This window comes from Microcaecilia unicolor, chromosome 3 (genome assembly GCF_901765095.1).
Source record: "Microcaecilia unicolor chromosome 3, aMicUni1.1, whole genome shotgun sequence".
In the NCBI taxonomy this organism is placed as follows: Eukaryota; Metazoa; Chordata; class Amphibia; order Gymnophiona; family Siphonopidae; genus Microcaecilia; species Microcaecilia unicolor.
In genome coordinates this window covers 265,941,045-265,956,862 of record NC_044033.1, presented here as the reverse complement: position 1 = coordinate 265,956,862, position 15,818 = coordinate 265,941,045, and the positions used below count along the sequence as shown (strand labels likewise).

At 44.6% G+C, this 15,818-nt stretch overlaps 1 protein-coding gene across 1 annotated transcript in view; it reads left to right on the top strand.

Moving 5' to 3' along the window:
• Nucleotides 1-15,818, top strand: part of PLG (plasminogen) — a 180,287-nt gene that overhangs the window by 96,193 nt on the left and 68,276 nt on the right. Inside the window, exon 10 of the mRNA XM_030198063.1 lies at nt 6,454-6,625. Within this exon, the coding sequence (XP_030053923.1) occupies nt 6,454-6,625 (172 nt within the window). The remainder of the gene's footprint in view (nt 1-6,453; nt 6,626-15,818) is intronic.

Sequence of the window (15,818 nt, the reverse complement as noted above, 5' to 3'; positions counted from 1 at the left end):
GTTTTGGGCCGGGTTTGATGACGTTTTGGTCGGGGTTGATGACGGAGGAGGCGGGGTTGATGGCGGGGGTGGAGCTGATGACGGCGGGGCGGGGTTGATGACGGCAGGGGTGTGAACTTTTTGGGCGGGTTTGGGGACTGGGTAATTGGCAACACTGTATTTAACTAGGATCATGAATTCCTGTACATGAGCAGTTCACACCAAAGAGACTTGCACTGACCCCTGAAAATTTAAAAGTGCTAAAAATAAGTTTTAAAAGTATTTGCATTAAATCTAATTGCAGAATTTAGGTGCTAGGAAGTGGGATTGGTATGCTATGTACTCAAATTTGCTCAAGCCATATGCAAATTAGCCCATTTTTAGGAGGTTCTCATTTGCATATTTATGGGTAAAAATTGTTGGAAATGTTTACAGCCTTAATGTTAGGGCATGGCTCTGATCAAAAATGTGAACTTTGATCCATAATCGAAGGGTTTAGCTAGTGTTTTTGACTAAAAATTCCCATTAGAGTGTCTGTATGATAATCTGCATTCAAATAGAGCTCTCTGATTGGATGAGCAGCTCCTGTTAGAAAATCTGCCCAGGAACAGAGAGGAGAGAAGAGAATCAATGGGTGGGTATGGATGGCTGGGGGGGGGGGGGGGGGGCAGGGAAGCGAGGACAAGAAATGAAGAAGAAAGGCAGAAAGTAAAGAAATAAATGGAAAGGAAGCCCTGGAAACGGAGTTAAGAGGACTGATAGCAGCAGAATCGGATACTGGGCCAGCATGATCAGAAAAACAAAGTCACCAGACAACAAAGGTAGAAAAGATCATTTTATTTTCATTATAGTGTTGAGAATCAGGTGCTCAACATTAAATGTTTATATTTATTTACTTATGTATGGCATTTTACCCCACATTAAACATGAATTAGGATGTTTTGTGGCTGTACATGAGAATTGTGATATTATGATCCTTGTTTCATATTGTTGACGGTCTGCATTTTCCTTATGGGTGGTATATTGGTGTATTAGGTTCTGCCCAGTGTAATATTTATGGTACAGTAAGGTTCTGAGTGTGTTTTTGCACAAAGTTGTGCATAGTGTTTTGTAGTTGAGCGATTGTGGTTAGTATATGTTTTGAGCAACCACTTTATTCTTTGACATATGATACATATCTAATATCTAAATTTAATAAAAGGTATTGTGACTTTTATTTTTATTTATTTATTTTTCTGTATGTTATCAGACAATTATGGATTTAAGCTCCACCCCTGGCCCCACCCCTAACCCCACCCCCTTTAGCCTCCCCAAACAGTTGGGCCACTGACCGCCTATGCTCACCCCACTAAACGTTGGATGCATACCCAGTTTATTTGACGATCAGGGTTGCCTGCAACATGATTCCCGAGTGATTGCACAACTTTTCTTTATGCATTTGAAATACTTTTATGCAGAGTATCCTCGGAAGGATGGTCCTGATATACTGGACTATTTAGTGGACTCTGTTATCATGATTGTTTCCGGAGGACCGGGACTGTCTCAATGTTCCTCTCACTGCCATAGAAATTCAAAAGGCTGTTAAGGCCCCAAGGAATAGGATGGCTCCTGGACCTGACGGTTACACCCCTGAATTTTATAGGATCTTAGTGCATGACTTAAGTGGTCCATTGGCGGCATATTACAAAAAGGCCATTGGGTGAGGTTTCTTTACCCTAGGAGCAAATCAAGCCAAGTACCAGTCTGGGTTCTTATTGGCCCATTTCATTGCTAAATGTCAAGTTTAAACTTTTGGCCTGTGTCTTGGCAGACCCAACTGTTGGCTCTTTTGCCCTTGCTGATTGGCGAAGTCCAGACCGGTTTTGTGAAGGGGTGCCAGTTAATGGAGGAGTAGCCTAGTGCTTAGTGCAGCGGGGAACTGGATTTGAGTCTCATTGCAGCTTCTTGTGACTCTGGGCAAGTTACTTAATCCTCCATTGCCCCCGGTACAAATAAGTTCCTGTATATATTATGTAAACCACTTTGAATGTAGTTGCAAAAACCACAGAAAGGCAGTATATCATCCCATTCCCTTTTCCTTAATGTACAAAAAGTGCTGGTAGCTATCCAGCTCATTTTCGAAAGTGATCGCCGGCCATCTTCCGACACAAATCGGGAGATGGCCGGCGATCTCGCCACGGCGGCCAAATCGGTATAATCAAAAGCCGCTATTTTGACACCATCGCCGCTTTCCCGTCGCAGAGCCGGAGAAAGTTCAGCAACGCGAAGGCGAGACATGGGTGGGCATGGGCGGGGTTACGAAATGGCCGGCTTTAGCCCATAATGGAAAAAAAGGCAACGATGAAGAGCATTTGGCCGCTTTTACTTGGTCCCTTTTTTTTCAGGTCCAAGCTTCAAAAAGGTGCCCGAACTGACCACATGACCACCAGAAGGAAGCGGAGATGACCTCCCCGTACTCCCCCAGTGGTCACTAACCCCCTCCCACCAAAAAAACCCCACTTTAAACACTTTTTTTCCATCCTGTATGCCAGCCTCAAATGCTGTACCCACCTCCATGACAGCAGAATGTGTTCTGTCCTCCAACAGCCTTTTCCTGCTTGTGATGTGGCTCTGGGGTGAGTGTGACACCTTTTCTGTTATTTGCACTGCAGAGTCACATCAACAATGCATTGTGGTGGGTGTAGGGTATTGGTAGTTGGTTGGCTCTACTCCCCTGGTGCTTTCCCCCTGCTTACTGGGTCAGAGTGTGCCCTGTTTTGTTTCCTGTTGTAGTCCATGCGGTAGTGGCCATTTTTGTAAGCCAATTTTAGTTCCCTTTCCTGTGTTACCCACGTTAGAGAACGTAGTTCTTACCTTGAATGGTGCTGAAAGAGGGCATTGTACACCATTCTGCCAGCTCTGACCTACTGCTCATCTTAGTACCAGGGGACTCTTTGCCAGTGGGGCACAACCTCTGATCTGCAGCTAACTGTGAGTAAACGTGCTTATTTCAAGAAAGGACATTTTCAGAGAGATTAGTCTTCAGGTGTGAACTGGTGTGCCAAAGTTATACAGCAGCAATAAGTCCTAGAGGCTGTATGCAGGTCCCTGGAGCAGTTTTAGTGGGTGCAGTACATTTGTGGGTAGTGGGTTTTGGGGGGGGGGGGTTGGGGGGATCAGCTCCCAAAGTAAGGGAGCTATGCACGTGGGAGCTTTTCTGAAGTCCACCGCAGTGACCCCTAGGGAGCCCGGTTGGTGTCCTGACTTGTCAGGGGGGCCAGTGCACTAAAAATGCTGGCTCCTCCCACGGCCAAATGTCTTGAATTTGGCCGGGGTTTGAGATGGCCGACATAACTTTCCATTATCGCTAAAAACGAAGCCGGCCATCTCAAACCCCAGCCAAATCCAAGGCATTTGGCTGGCCGGAACCATATTATCGAAACAAAAGATGGCCGGCCATCTTTTTCGAAAATATGGGTCTGGCCAGCTGTTTGCGGTGCCGCCAAAATATATCGCTGGCCATATATTTTGCCGGCGCCGTTCCACACACCCAATCTACCCAGACTCCTAGTATGCTAGTGAGATTGCTTATTTCACACATTATGATAAGTTGGCATTGAAGGCTGTTTTTTTTTTTCATGCTATTGGAGCACTCTACAGCTCTCCAACTGCATCTGTCTTGGTTAATGGCGTTAGGACGTAATCCTTTTCTATATTGCGTGGTACCCATCAGGGATGTCCCCTCTCCCCTCTTTTGTTTCTCTTGTATCTGGAGCCCTTCATATGCATGATCCTTTAAGAAACAGATATACATGGTAAACAGATTGGTACCCATAAGATTCGTGCATTAGCTTTTGCGGATGATATTCTTCTTGTGTTATCTCATCCTCGAGCCTCTCTTCAATGACTTTTGAGTATTGTGGATGAATTCCACTACTATTCTGGTTTTAAGCTTAATCTGCAAAAATTCATAGCGTTACCTTTGCTAGCCTGTCTGAACCGCATGGGAGGGGGGGTTTCCCTTAACATAGGCCGATGATACAATCAGACATCTAGGTGTTCTTCTACCTAGAGATCTTACTACTTTATGTGACTGTAATCTGGAACCTCTTTTTGTCCAAACTAAACGAAGACTATGTGCCTGGTGTCACACCTATTATCTTTACTGGGCAAAGTTGCGCTGCATAATATGATTTTGCTACCTCATTGGTTCTATGTCTGTCAAATGCTTCCCACGGTGTCGAGTGTGAAACAGCATAAACGATTGACTAAGCTTCTAAATTCATATTTATGGAATGGCAAGCGAGCCAGACTGTCTATAACATGGGGGGGGGGGGGGGGGGAAGGAGGGAGGGGCCTTTTACTGATCCGATTGTTTGGCCTGTGGCTTGTGATGCATTAATGATTGGTTTTGAAAGGTTTCTTATTTTTTGTGTACTGTAGTTGAGACTTCTTTGACACACCCTTTCCACTTTAGTTTTATGTTTCATGCCACGGTCAGGCAGTTGGGCCCCTTTTTGCACACTTACCCGATTTTTCCTCCAATATGCTTAACTTGTCACTGAGTTAACAAAGTTCTTAAATTCCCCCCCCCCCCCCCCCCCCCCAAGTATCCCCATTACTACCTATTCAGGGTAATGGGGATTTTTTTACCAGGCATGCCTGTGGCTTGCTTCCAGGCCTGGGGTCAGTGAGGTCTCTCCTTTCTTTTCCAGGTGGTTACTGACACTGGGCATTGTGCCCATATCCTTCTGTATGCACAGAGTATGGATTGGATGCTCAAGATGTCTTTTCATATTTACGACTTCAACACTATGTGGCCTCTTTACCTCTATCCACATTGACTTCAGAATCTCATGAGTCGCTTACTGAAGCATAAGGCCTAGAGGCCCAGCAACAAGTCCTTTTGTGTCATCATCACTAGAATTTGCTGGATAACATTCCCTCTTATGACCTGACTCCTTTGGCTCAGCGATGGTCAACAGATTTGGTAATTCAAGTGCTGGATGAGCACTTGCTTCAGAGTTTAAAGATTTGTTGGGCTTTCACAAAAATGTATTGCTTGGAAGATGCATATATTTCCCCTCATTGAGCATATAAAGCACATATTGGAGAGTCTGATCACTGTTTTAAATTTCATCAGCCAGAAGCTACTCTTGGCCATATCCTTGTTGGGCATCCATGATCTCGTTTCTCCTAAACAAAATGTTATTTGGGATATGTGAAATGAACGGTTTTGTTGGGAATTAAAATTATTCTTATTTGTTGGCTTTGGCCAGAGCCTCCATCACTTCCTCAGTGGAGATCATTAATGATCGCACAAGCCTCTATGGACCATGGGCAATTTTCTGACTTGGACTCAGTGCCTTGAAAACGGTTTAGTGCTATTTGGGAACCCTTTTGGAATTTTTTGACCCATCCTACTCAAAGTAGACTGCTTAATACCTGATGATTGCTTTTATTTTCTTATTGTCCTAATGGAAGTCTTACGTTGCTCCGTTCCCCCTATTTTCCCTCCTTTTGGGGGGGGGGGGGGGGGATGGAAGGGTGGCATTGTTGGATGCTGCTGTTTATTCTCTGTTGCTTATGCATTTTGTATATTTCTCTCTTCTGAGATGGTTGTATTTTCTTTATATATATATATATATATATATATATATATATATATATATGTTAAAAAAAATAAAAACACTGACTGCAGCAGCTGAATAGTGACCTGATAAAATCCAGATCAGTAAAATGTCTATATGATTACAATTATCTCCTGCTTTCATCTCCCCTCAAGTCCTTCATCCTTTTTTATTTCCTTCCTAGCTCATATCCTTTTCTAGATAGTCTCTCCCTGTTTCTTATTGCTAACCCTCTCCTTCAGCTCATTCAGCTCATCGTCCCTCCCCTTCCACAGACTCCATTTCAGTAAGCAACTTCCCCCCCCCCCCCATGTTGTAACTGGCTCATTCTCTCCTCATGCTGACAACATATGGTTCTCTTAATTATGAGTCATACAACAGTCAGAACCTGAGGTGGTGGTGGTAGGAGGAGTGACAAAGGAGTCTTTAAATATTTGACAGGTGTAAAGGGAAGGAGGAACACAGAAAGTCCCAGTCAGGCCTAAAAATGGGAGATAGGAAGGAGTGAGGCCAGTGGGCCCACATGAGGGCTGGTGTCCTACACGTGATATCACCATGTTCATATCCCTTGCTCACTCTTTCAATGCTCAGTCCTGTCTGCCTCCTCCTTCCTACTTTCTGTCTCTGTTGGAAGCAGGGGTTGAAACATATCTGTTTGTTACAACAAGAAAAAAAAAAGTATCTGCACAGAAATGAGGTGCAAGTGTGTGGGGATAATTTTTTCTTAGGCAATTTTCAAAGTAAAAGTCCATATGTACTTTTACCTTGTACTTTTACTTTGAAAATTAGTTCAAATGGGTAAAAGGTACTGCTTTGTATGGAGTTTTAAAATGGTCACAAATGATTATCTGTCGCTTTTTTCCAGTTGAATTCTTGTCTGAACAAGTCTCTTCAAGTGCAGAGCCTGAATGTTACGTAGACAGTGGCACAACGTACCGTGGTACAGCAAGTATGACTATCTCAGGAAAGACATGTCAAGCCTGGAATTCCAGGACACCCCACAATCATGCCAAAACACCGGAAAACCATCCCTTGGCGTATGTATTTGTTTTGATATTCTGCTTAAACTTTCTTCTACCTTTTTTTCCCAGGATGGTATGAAGTTGTACTTGAGACATAGATCACTGCTCAAGTAAACAGAGAGGCAACAATATCTTTGTCACAGCTTACTCCAGTAAACAATAGCAGTCAGTACCAGGTAGTCATTCCAAGGAAACAGGAAATGCATGAAAAGGTGAAGGTCTCAACTGGCAGAGAAGCAGGGACAGAGAAAGTGCAGAACCCAACAAGTATATTCAGGGAGTCTGTCACCAGACAAGAGACAGAGTTGCAAAGGAGTTTATAGAGTGAAGTTAATCAGAAGTGGCCCCTATTGATGCAATGACCTGGTAGTTGGTTGGAACCAGAATAAGCGAAAAATCCATGTGCAGAGCCATGAGATGCTGTTTTGAGAGTAACTGAGTCTTATATTACTCTCTTACCGGTCCCATGAACTTGAATTCTGAGGGAGAACTGGGCAGAGTTGTCTGACTATGGTGCATATTTATCAACGTGGATGCGTTATTTTACAACTAACTTGTACAGTTTTAGCACAGTTCCCATTTTACGCATGTTGATAACTTCTCCCCTCTGTCAGGAGTGTGAAGATTTCAGCTTGATTGAAGGATTCCACTTTTCAGATGTTGAGCTTGGAGCCTGCCCTTATCCCCCACTTTAAACTGAGGAACACATTGAAGATCACATGATATGCTGAGAAGCGCAGATGCAGTTCTGTGCTGCTCCAAGATCCCCGCATTTTATCTGCTCTTCTTGGTCTTCTACTTGTAGAATCCTGGGTATAGTGCCTCACAATAGAAGCAGGAGCATTGCATGGACAAATTTGGTAAAAGTCCAAAAATGGAGAGAGACAAGACACATGGTGGTGAAGAAAAAAATGGTGGAGTTAGCGGCCTCTGTGGTTCCTGCGTTTACTGATCTGCAGCTTAATCAGCTTACAGCTGCAGTGGGCAAAGCGATCGAACCATGAATGGCGATTGCTAATATGGAGTGGCCTAGTGGTTAGGTGGCTGGTTCAATTCCCACTGCTGCTCTTTGTGATCTTGGGCCCTCCTGGGACAGAGAAATACCCAGTGCACTCCTGAATGTAACTTACCTTGAGCTACTACTGAAAAAGGTGTGAGTAAAATCCAAATAAATAAAATAATATGAAATCAATGCTCACAGAAACTACCCAGAGAATGGGAGAATTAGAGCAGAGTGTCTCTGATTTGGAAGACAATGGTGGACCTGGAGCAGAAATGGAAGGAGCATCAGGAAAAATCAACAATCTGGAGAATCATTACCGCTGGGGAAACTTACGCCTAGAGGGTCTACCAGAGCAATTGCCAGAGAGGAATCTTACCTCTCTGTTGGAGCGTTGGTTGTCTTCAGAGTTTGCCCTTTGTTTGCCCTTTCTGACAGCATGGGCCTCTTCTGTATAGAGCAAGCACATCAGGTGGGCCACATCCAAGATGGTCATCAGAGCCCATATCGCTTATTTGTCCTGTTTGTCTGTCCTGATTAGATTGTAAGCTCTTTCGAACTTATTAAGGTGGGAATGATAAAACATGTGAACTGAACAAGTGAGTAAGGGTTAGAAGTTAAAAGCAGCATCAAAAAGGTGGGCTTTTAGCCTAGATTTGAAGATGGCCAGAGATGAAAAGCGAAGTACAATCAATAGGACACAGTACTTGGATGTCGTCAGCATATACATAGAAGAGCCAACAATTGAGCCAACCATATAAGTGGAGAGAAAAGGGGGGAGCTGACCAAGATGGCACCGAGACCAGACATGCTATGCTGAGCTCCGGAGATTTTTTTTCCTAAATTTCTATTTTCTTAGTTAACAATGCCAAAGAGGAAGGGAAAGACTAGAGGTGGTTCCTCCCTACCCTTGCCAGACCCTACTCTTCGTCAGTTACCGATTACAGCATGTGCAAAGCCATCTGCATTTAGGGGTGCTCCGTTGACCAGCTCAGAGAGGAATCCCGGTCAGGAAAGTGAGATATCACTTAGCCCACGGAGTCCAAGGCAGGTTCTAGAAGCAAAAAGCTCGCTGGGAGGAATGCTCGTTGAGCCATCGGAAGTCGGGGCTTTTGAATGAGCTAAATAGGGTTCTTCCCATGCTATTGTGACACTTCAAGAGGGGGATTCTCCCGAAAATCGGAGCCTTCCACTTACCTCCTCGGAAGCTGGGCGGAATTTGAAGGGGCCAGAGTCAACATCTGAGGCACCGCTGGGAGTGGAGAAGCGGCCTGGCCGTGAGATTGCCTTGAAACCATTGGAAAGACCAGCAAAGGTAACATTGGAGTCTTTATGGTCAGCAATGGAATCCCTGCATAAGGTTTGTCTTACTTTCGTATCCAATACAAGGTCGAATGCCTCAATGATAGAATCTCTTCAATCTCGACTTTCTCTTCAGAAATTAAGTTTTAAAAACTATGAAAAATCTTTAACTCAAGTTAAGGAGGTGGAATGTAAACTATTACAGAATGCTGATGTGGTTCATCGTAAATTGGAGAACCTGGAAAATGGAGCTAGGTCATTAAACTTGAGAATACTAAATTTTCCTTTTGTTAAATATAGCTCCTTGAGGGACTTATTTCATAAATTTTTAAAAGAAGCTCTCCAATATCCTGAAAATGGGCTTCCCCCATTACAAAAATTTTATTATTTACTATCTTTATCAACTCGGGCATCCAAAGTAAAAGATCAAGTGGGGGCGAATTTGTCTTCTGATAGTTTGGACGTCTCAGCGCTTTTGGAGAAATCGCAGGATGAGGTGGATTATCGGACCAACTTGCTGGTTTCCTTTGTATTTCTTCAAGATAAAGAGGCCTTGATAAGACTGTACTTGAGACAATCGGTTCCACTTCTTTTCATGGGAGAAAAGATTCAGATATTTTCCGGATGTTTCAAGACCGACACAGGAAAGAAGAAAAAGATTTTTGTCTATGAGACAAGAAACCTTGACTTTGGGTGCTAAATTTCAATTAAGGTTCCCATGTAAATGTGTTCTTCAGATAGATAAAACGACATTTCATTTTTCTGAACCTTTGCAGTGGCGTAGCCAGAAGGCAATTTTTGGGTGGGCCAACAAGTTGGTTGGGTGGACACTAGGGTTGTCAACTTTCTGAAAGAGAAAAACCCACCACCTGATGCACCCGTGCCCTGCCTCATCCCATGCTCCGCCCCTACTCCACTCCCAATAACTTCAATGAGGGTAGCAGTGCAGGCCACATTGAAGCTTGAGGGAAGTCCAAAAGACTGCACTCTTCAGTCCCCGTTGAGCCATGGTCCCCCAACACATATATGCTCCTCCTGTAAAAGGGTTTGTCAATTCTTTTGTGGCCACAGCCCTATAATAGTGGCCAAATAAATTATGTGACCCCCCTGGAGGTGCAGACAATCATGTACCTATAGAGAGCCCACTCAAGTTGTGACCCCAAATGCAGTGGCGTAGGAAGGGGGGGCGGTGGGGCGGTCCGCCCTGGGTGCACGCCGCTGGGGGGGTGTCCGCTCCATTGGTTCCTTTCTCCCTCTACCCCGGAACAGGTTATTTCCTGTTCCGGGGCAGAGAGAGCAAGGAACCAACGGAGCCGACGCAGCTCCCAGTGACTTGGACTCAGGGGCGGATCGGCCCTCCCGCCCGCCTCTTGCTTTTAAATCAATTAAAAATGCGCTCCGGGGGGGGGGGGGGAGAGGGTGCGCTCCGGAGGGGGGGGGGGGTGCGCGCCGAGGGGGGGGCACAGTGCTGCACCCAGGAGGGGGGTGCGCAGCCGCCCTCGCTATGGCACTGCCCAAATGTGAGTTTTGTGACCCCAGTTGGTACCCCAACCCACAGTTTTGGAAGCTCTGTCTTATATGGTATTGAAGCCAAATACATTCTGTATCCACAGAACCCCCTGGCACCTTCCCCAACAGTGGATGCAGAGCAAGGCTAGGACACTTATAGACAGACCGGTGAGTCTGACGTCAGTGCCAGGGAAAATGGTAGAGGCTATTATTAAAAACAAAATTACAGAGCACATCCAAGGACATGGATTGCTGAGACCAAGTCAGCACGGCTTTTGTGTGGGGAAATCTTGCCTGACCAATTTACTTCAATTCTTTGAAGGAGTAAACAAACATGTGGACCAAGGAGAACCGGTTGATATTGTGTATCTGGATTTTCAAAAGGCATTTGACAAGGTACCTCATGAAAGGCTACAGAGGAAATTGGAGGGTCATGGGATAGGAGGAAATGTCCTATTGTGGATTAAAAACTGGTTGAAGGATATGAAACAGAGAGTGGGGTTAAATGGGCAGTATTCACAATGGAGAAAGGGTAGTTAGTGGGGTTCCTCAGGGGTCTGTGCTAGGACCGCTGCTTTTTAATATATTTATAAATGATTTAGAGATGGGAGTAACTAGTGAGGTAATTAAATTTGCTGATGACACAAAGTTATTCAAAGTCATTAACTCGCGACAGGATTGTGAAAAATTACAAAAGGACCTTACGAGACTGGGAGACTGGGCGGCTAAATGGCAGATGACGTTTAATGTGAGCAAGTGCAAGGTGATGCATGTGGGAAAAAAGAACCCGAATTATAGCTACGTCATGCAAGGTTCCACGTTAGGAGTTACGGACCAAGAAAGGGATCTGGGTGTCGTTATCGATAATACGCTGAAACCTTCTGCTCAGTGTGCTGCCGTGGCTAGGAAAGCGAATAGAATGTTGGGTATTATTAGGAAAGGTATGGAAAACAGGTGTAAGGATGTTATAATGCCGTTGTATCGCTCCATGGTGCGACCACACCTTGAGTATTGTGTTCAATTCTGGTCGCCGCATCTCAGGAAAGATATAGTAGAATTGGAAAAGGTGCAGCGAAGGATGACTAAAATGATAGCGGGGATGGGACGACTTCCCTATGAAGAAAGATTAAGGAGGCTAGGGCTATTCAGCTTGGAGAAGAGACGGCTGAGGGGAGACATGATAGAGGTATATAAAATAATGAGTGGAGTGGAACAGGTGGATGTGAAGCGTCTGTTCACGCTTTCCAAAAATACTAGGACTAGGGGGCATGCGATAAAACTACAGTGTAGTAAATTTAAAACAAATCGGAGAAACTTTTTCTTCACCCAACGTATAATTAAACTCTGGAATTCATTGCCGGAGAAAGTGGTGAAGGCGGTTAGCTTAGCAGAGTTTAAAAAGGGGTTAGACGGTTTCCTAAAGGACAAGTCCATAAACCGCTACTAAATGGACTTGGGAAAAATCCACAATTCCAGGAATAACAAGTATAGAATGTTCGTACGTTTGGGAAGCTTGCCAGGTGCCCTTGGCCTGAATTGGCCGCTGTCATGGACAGGATGCTGGGCTCGATGGACCCTTGGTCTTTTCCCAGATGGCATTACTTATGTACTTCCCCATAAAACTCACCAAATACATATTTGTCTCTTGTGTAATCTCAATAACAGACGTGTAAAGTAATTCAAGCTACTCAGAACCTAGATCATTCCAGCACTAGCTCCCAAAACAAGGATTCTACCTACGATATTTTAGGGCCCTAAATATTACAGTGATGCCCTAAAATATCAACATCTATTAGGAAAACTGAACAAGCCAAATTACTACAGAATGCTACATAGAAAATTCATACTAACAGAATACCTTGGTGGTCACACACACAGAACACAAATGCCAAATACAGAATAGGTGACCACAAATATAAACATGAATTAAACCGAAATCCCAAGAAGCCAGCCTTTTCATGTAGTACAATACCAGAGAAATAGAAAGAGATGCATTTTCTCCTATACTGTACAAAAAAGAAAGATGACACATGCCAGGGATGGTGTTAGAGGAGTGCAGCTAGGGCAACTGCCCTTGCTTGGCCTCCTGGCCAGAGAGAGCCCTAAGCCTGCCAGAACTTGAAGAAGGTGCAGCCTGATAATGTGCTTTGGGGTCCCTCCTAGATTTCTGCCCTGGGCCCCAGCCATATCTAACACCACATCTGGCAGGATGTACATTTCAAATCTGACGTATTCTAATCACAAAATAGAAAATAAAATTATTTTTTCTACCTTTAGTTGTTTGGTCATTTTTCTTTCCAAATAGTGTTCATCCCAGGCTCTGGTTTCTGCTTCCCACTGCCTTCTCTTAACTCTCTCGCTAGGATCTTCTGTCCATTTGACATTTCTTCTCTTTTCATTCTCACCATCCATCTTTGTGCCACTATCTTTCCCCATCCAGCTTCTCTCCCCTCCCTCTTTCCCCCCACCCGCCCGCATTTGGCTTGCCTGCCCTCCCTCCTTTTCTCACTTTTTTCTGTGCGTTTAGTATTTGACTCCCTGTTCTTCATCTCTTGGCTTCAGTACCTCTTTCCTTTCCCTTCCCTTCTCCCTCTCCCCTCCCCCAGGTTCAGCAGCTCTTTTCCTTCCAGCCAGTCAGCCGCCGCCTCCCATGAGTACAACACCTCTCTCTCTTCCCCACAGCCCCCCAAAGGGTCCAACACCTTTCTCCCTTCCCTCCAGACCCCCCCCCACAAGTCCAGTACCCCTCTCCCTTCCCTCCAGCCCCTCCCCAACAGCTCTAGCATCTCTTTCCCTCCAGCCCCTCCCCCCACAGCTCCAGTCCCTCTCTCCCTACAGCCCTTCCATATGTCCAGCACCCAGCCAGTCACCCAGCCTGCCCCTCCCACAGGGCAGCACTTCTCTCCCTTCCCTCCAGAACTCCCCCCTCCCCTGCCCGGAAGGTCCTCTTTGTCTTTTTCCTCCCTTCTGTTGCTCCTTTCCCTGTGCTCCCACCTCGTCCTGCGAGTCCGGCACGTCAGTTTTTTTTCCTCCCTGCTTTTGCCGCGGTGCTTCTAACTTAGTACTGGCGTGTGCAGCGATTCACAGACACGGGCCTGGCTCTGGGGTTCCCTCTGCCGCGTACGTCCTGCCCTAACAGAAAGTTGCATCGGAGAGGGCGGGATGTGAAAGAGCAAACCCTGAAGCCGGCCTGTGTGTGTGAATCACTGCACAAGTTAGAAGCAACACGGGGGGGGTCATCACCCATTCCCTCCGGTGGTCATCTGGTCAGTTGGGGCACCTTTTTGAGGCTTGGTCGTGAACAAAAAGGGACCAAGTAAAGTCGGCCAAATGATCGTCAGGGCCGGCTTTCTTTTTTCCATTATCGGGTGAAGCTGGCCATCTCTTAATCATGCCCCCGTCCCGCCTTCTGTACCCTGCCGACACGCCCCCTTGAAGTTTGGCCGGCTCTGCGACGGACTGCAGTTGAGGCCAGCCAAAATCGGCTTTCGATTATACCGATTTCGCCAGACTTGAGAGATGGCCGGCCATCTCCCGATTTATGTCAGAAGATGGCCGCCCTTCTCTTTCAAAAATAAGCAGGGTAGTGACTTTTGGACTTGTAGGAAATATAATGCAGTTCAATGACCTTCTCTGCGCCTTTTTCTTTTTTTCTTTATTTATCCTTGTTAATTTTCCTTTTCCTCTCTTTAGGAATAGAGTATCAGCTCCCCCCTTATTGTGGAATACAGCCTATAAATGCTATTGTAGATCAGGGATCTTCCTGGATAACTATTTCCTTGTAAATTTGGGCGTATTGCTTGACAAAGTTTGCTTTGGAATTATGTAAAAACTTTTTCTATAAATAAAAAATTAAGAAGTGGTGAGAAAAAAATATTAAACAAAATAGGGGCTAACAAAGAACCCTGAGGAACCACTGAAGGAAGAGAATAAGGACTAGATTAAGAATCACGCCAGTGTACTATATTAATACGATCAGAAAAGTAAGAAACAAACCAAACCAATACAGTTTGGGTGACCCAGATTTCTTGCAAATGGTGTAAACGTAAAGTGTGCTCAATAGTATCAAAAGCAGAAGACAGGTCTAAGGATGTAACAACCATAGTCTTACCCTGAGCAAAACATTGATAAAAGTAGTAATCTCTACAAGTGCAGTTTCTGTACTATCCCCTCTTGAACTCAGTTTGATTGGGATGCAAAGTTCCAGACTGTTCCAAAAAAATCCTCTACACAATTGATTCTGTCAACTTCCCCCCAAAAAAGCAGATTAGCAATTGGATGATAAATTAGCCGTATCTGCATCCTTAAGATTATGATTCTTTAACTTAGGGAAAATAAATGTCTTCTTTCACACTTGTGGGACCAGTCAATATCTAAACTCTCCACAACCACAAGCTAAAACAAGAACCCACAACCTACACTACGAGAGGACAAATTGACCCTGTAACATTCTGGCAAGAGATCTACCACAATGAATGGACAGCACAAGCAGACTCCAAACACTTTCTACTAAACTGGGATGACAGATGTAGGAACGCACTATTCAAAATTGCACCACTACAAAAAAGGACTACACGAAGACAAAACTCAATACCTTGGTTCAACGAAGAACTGAAATTACTAAAAACACATGTTAGGAGACTTGAGCGAGTATGGAAGAAAATGAAAGATGAACAGACACAATGCATGGAAACAACTACAAAGGAAATACAAATACTCAATAAGACAAACTAAAAGAGCATACTACAAAACCACAATAGGGCCAGACTATAAAGACGCACATAAACTCTACCAACTCGTGAATAAACTAACAGACACCACACCGGTTACCACAAACAGCACAGACACCCCATCGGCAGACAACCTTGCCAAATACTTCAATGAGAAAATTATAAAACTACGATCCACGTTAACACTTAATACCATTGATCACGAAAAATTCGTGGACTGCTTGGACCCAACTCCCGATGAATATCCAGCAGATCGAATCTGGATTAATTTCGATCTGCTAACCGAAGAAACCATCACGCAAGCAATCAACAAATTCTCCAAATCCCACTCCAAACTGGATATTTGCCCCAGCAATCTAATAAGGTCTGCCCCCAAATTTCATAACAGACCTCACGTCACACCTGAACTACATGTTACAACACGAACTTTTCCCCAAGGACAAAGGAAATATACTACTTACACCTATACCCAAAGACTTAAAGAAAAAATTAAACAACACAACCAACTATCGACCAGTAGCATCCATCCCCCTGATAGTCAAACTAATGGAAAGTGTGGTAACCAAACAACTTACCAGCTTCTTAAACAAATCTATATAAATAATTCTCACCTCCAAAGTTCTGAAGCTCACTCTGTGGCAGGGAAACACTAAAGCCCTGTACTGTT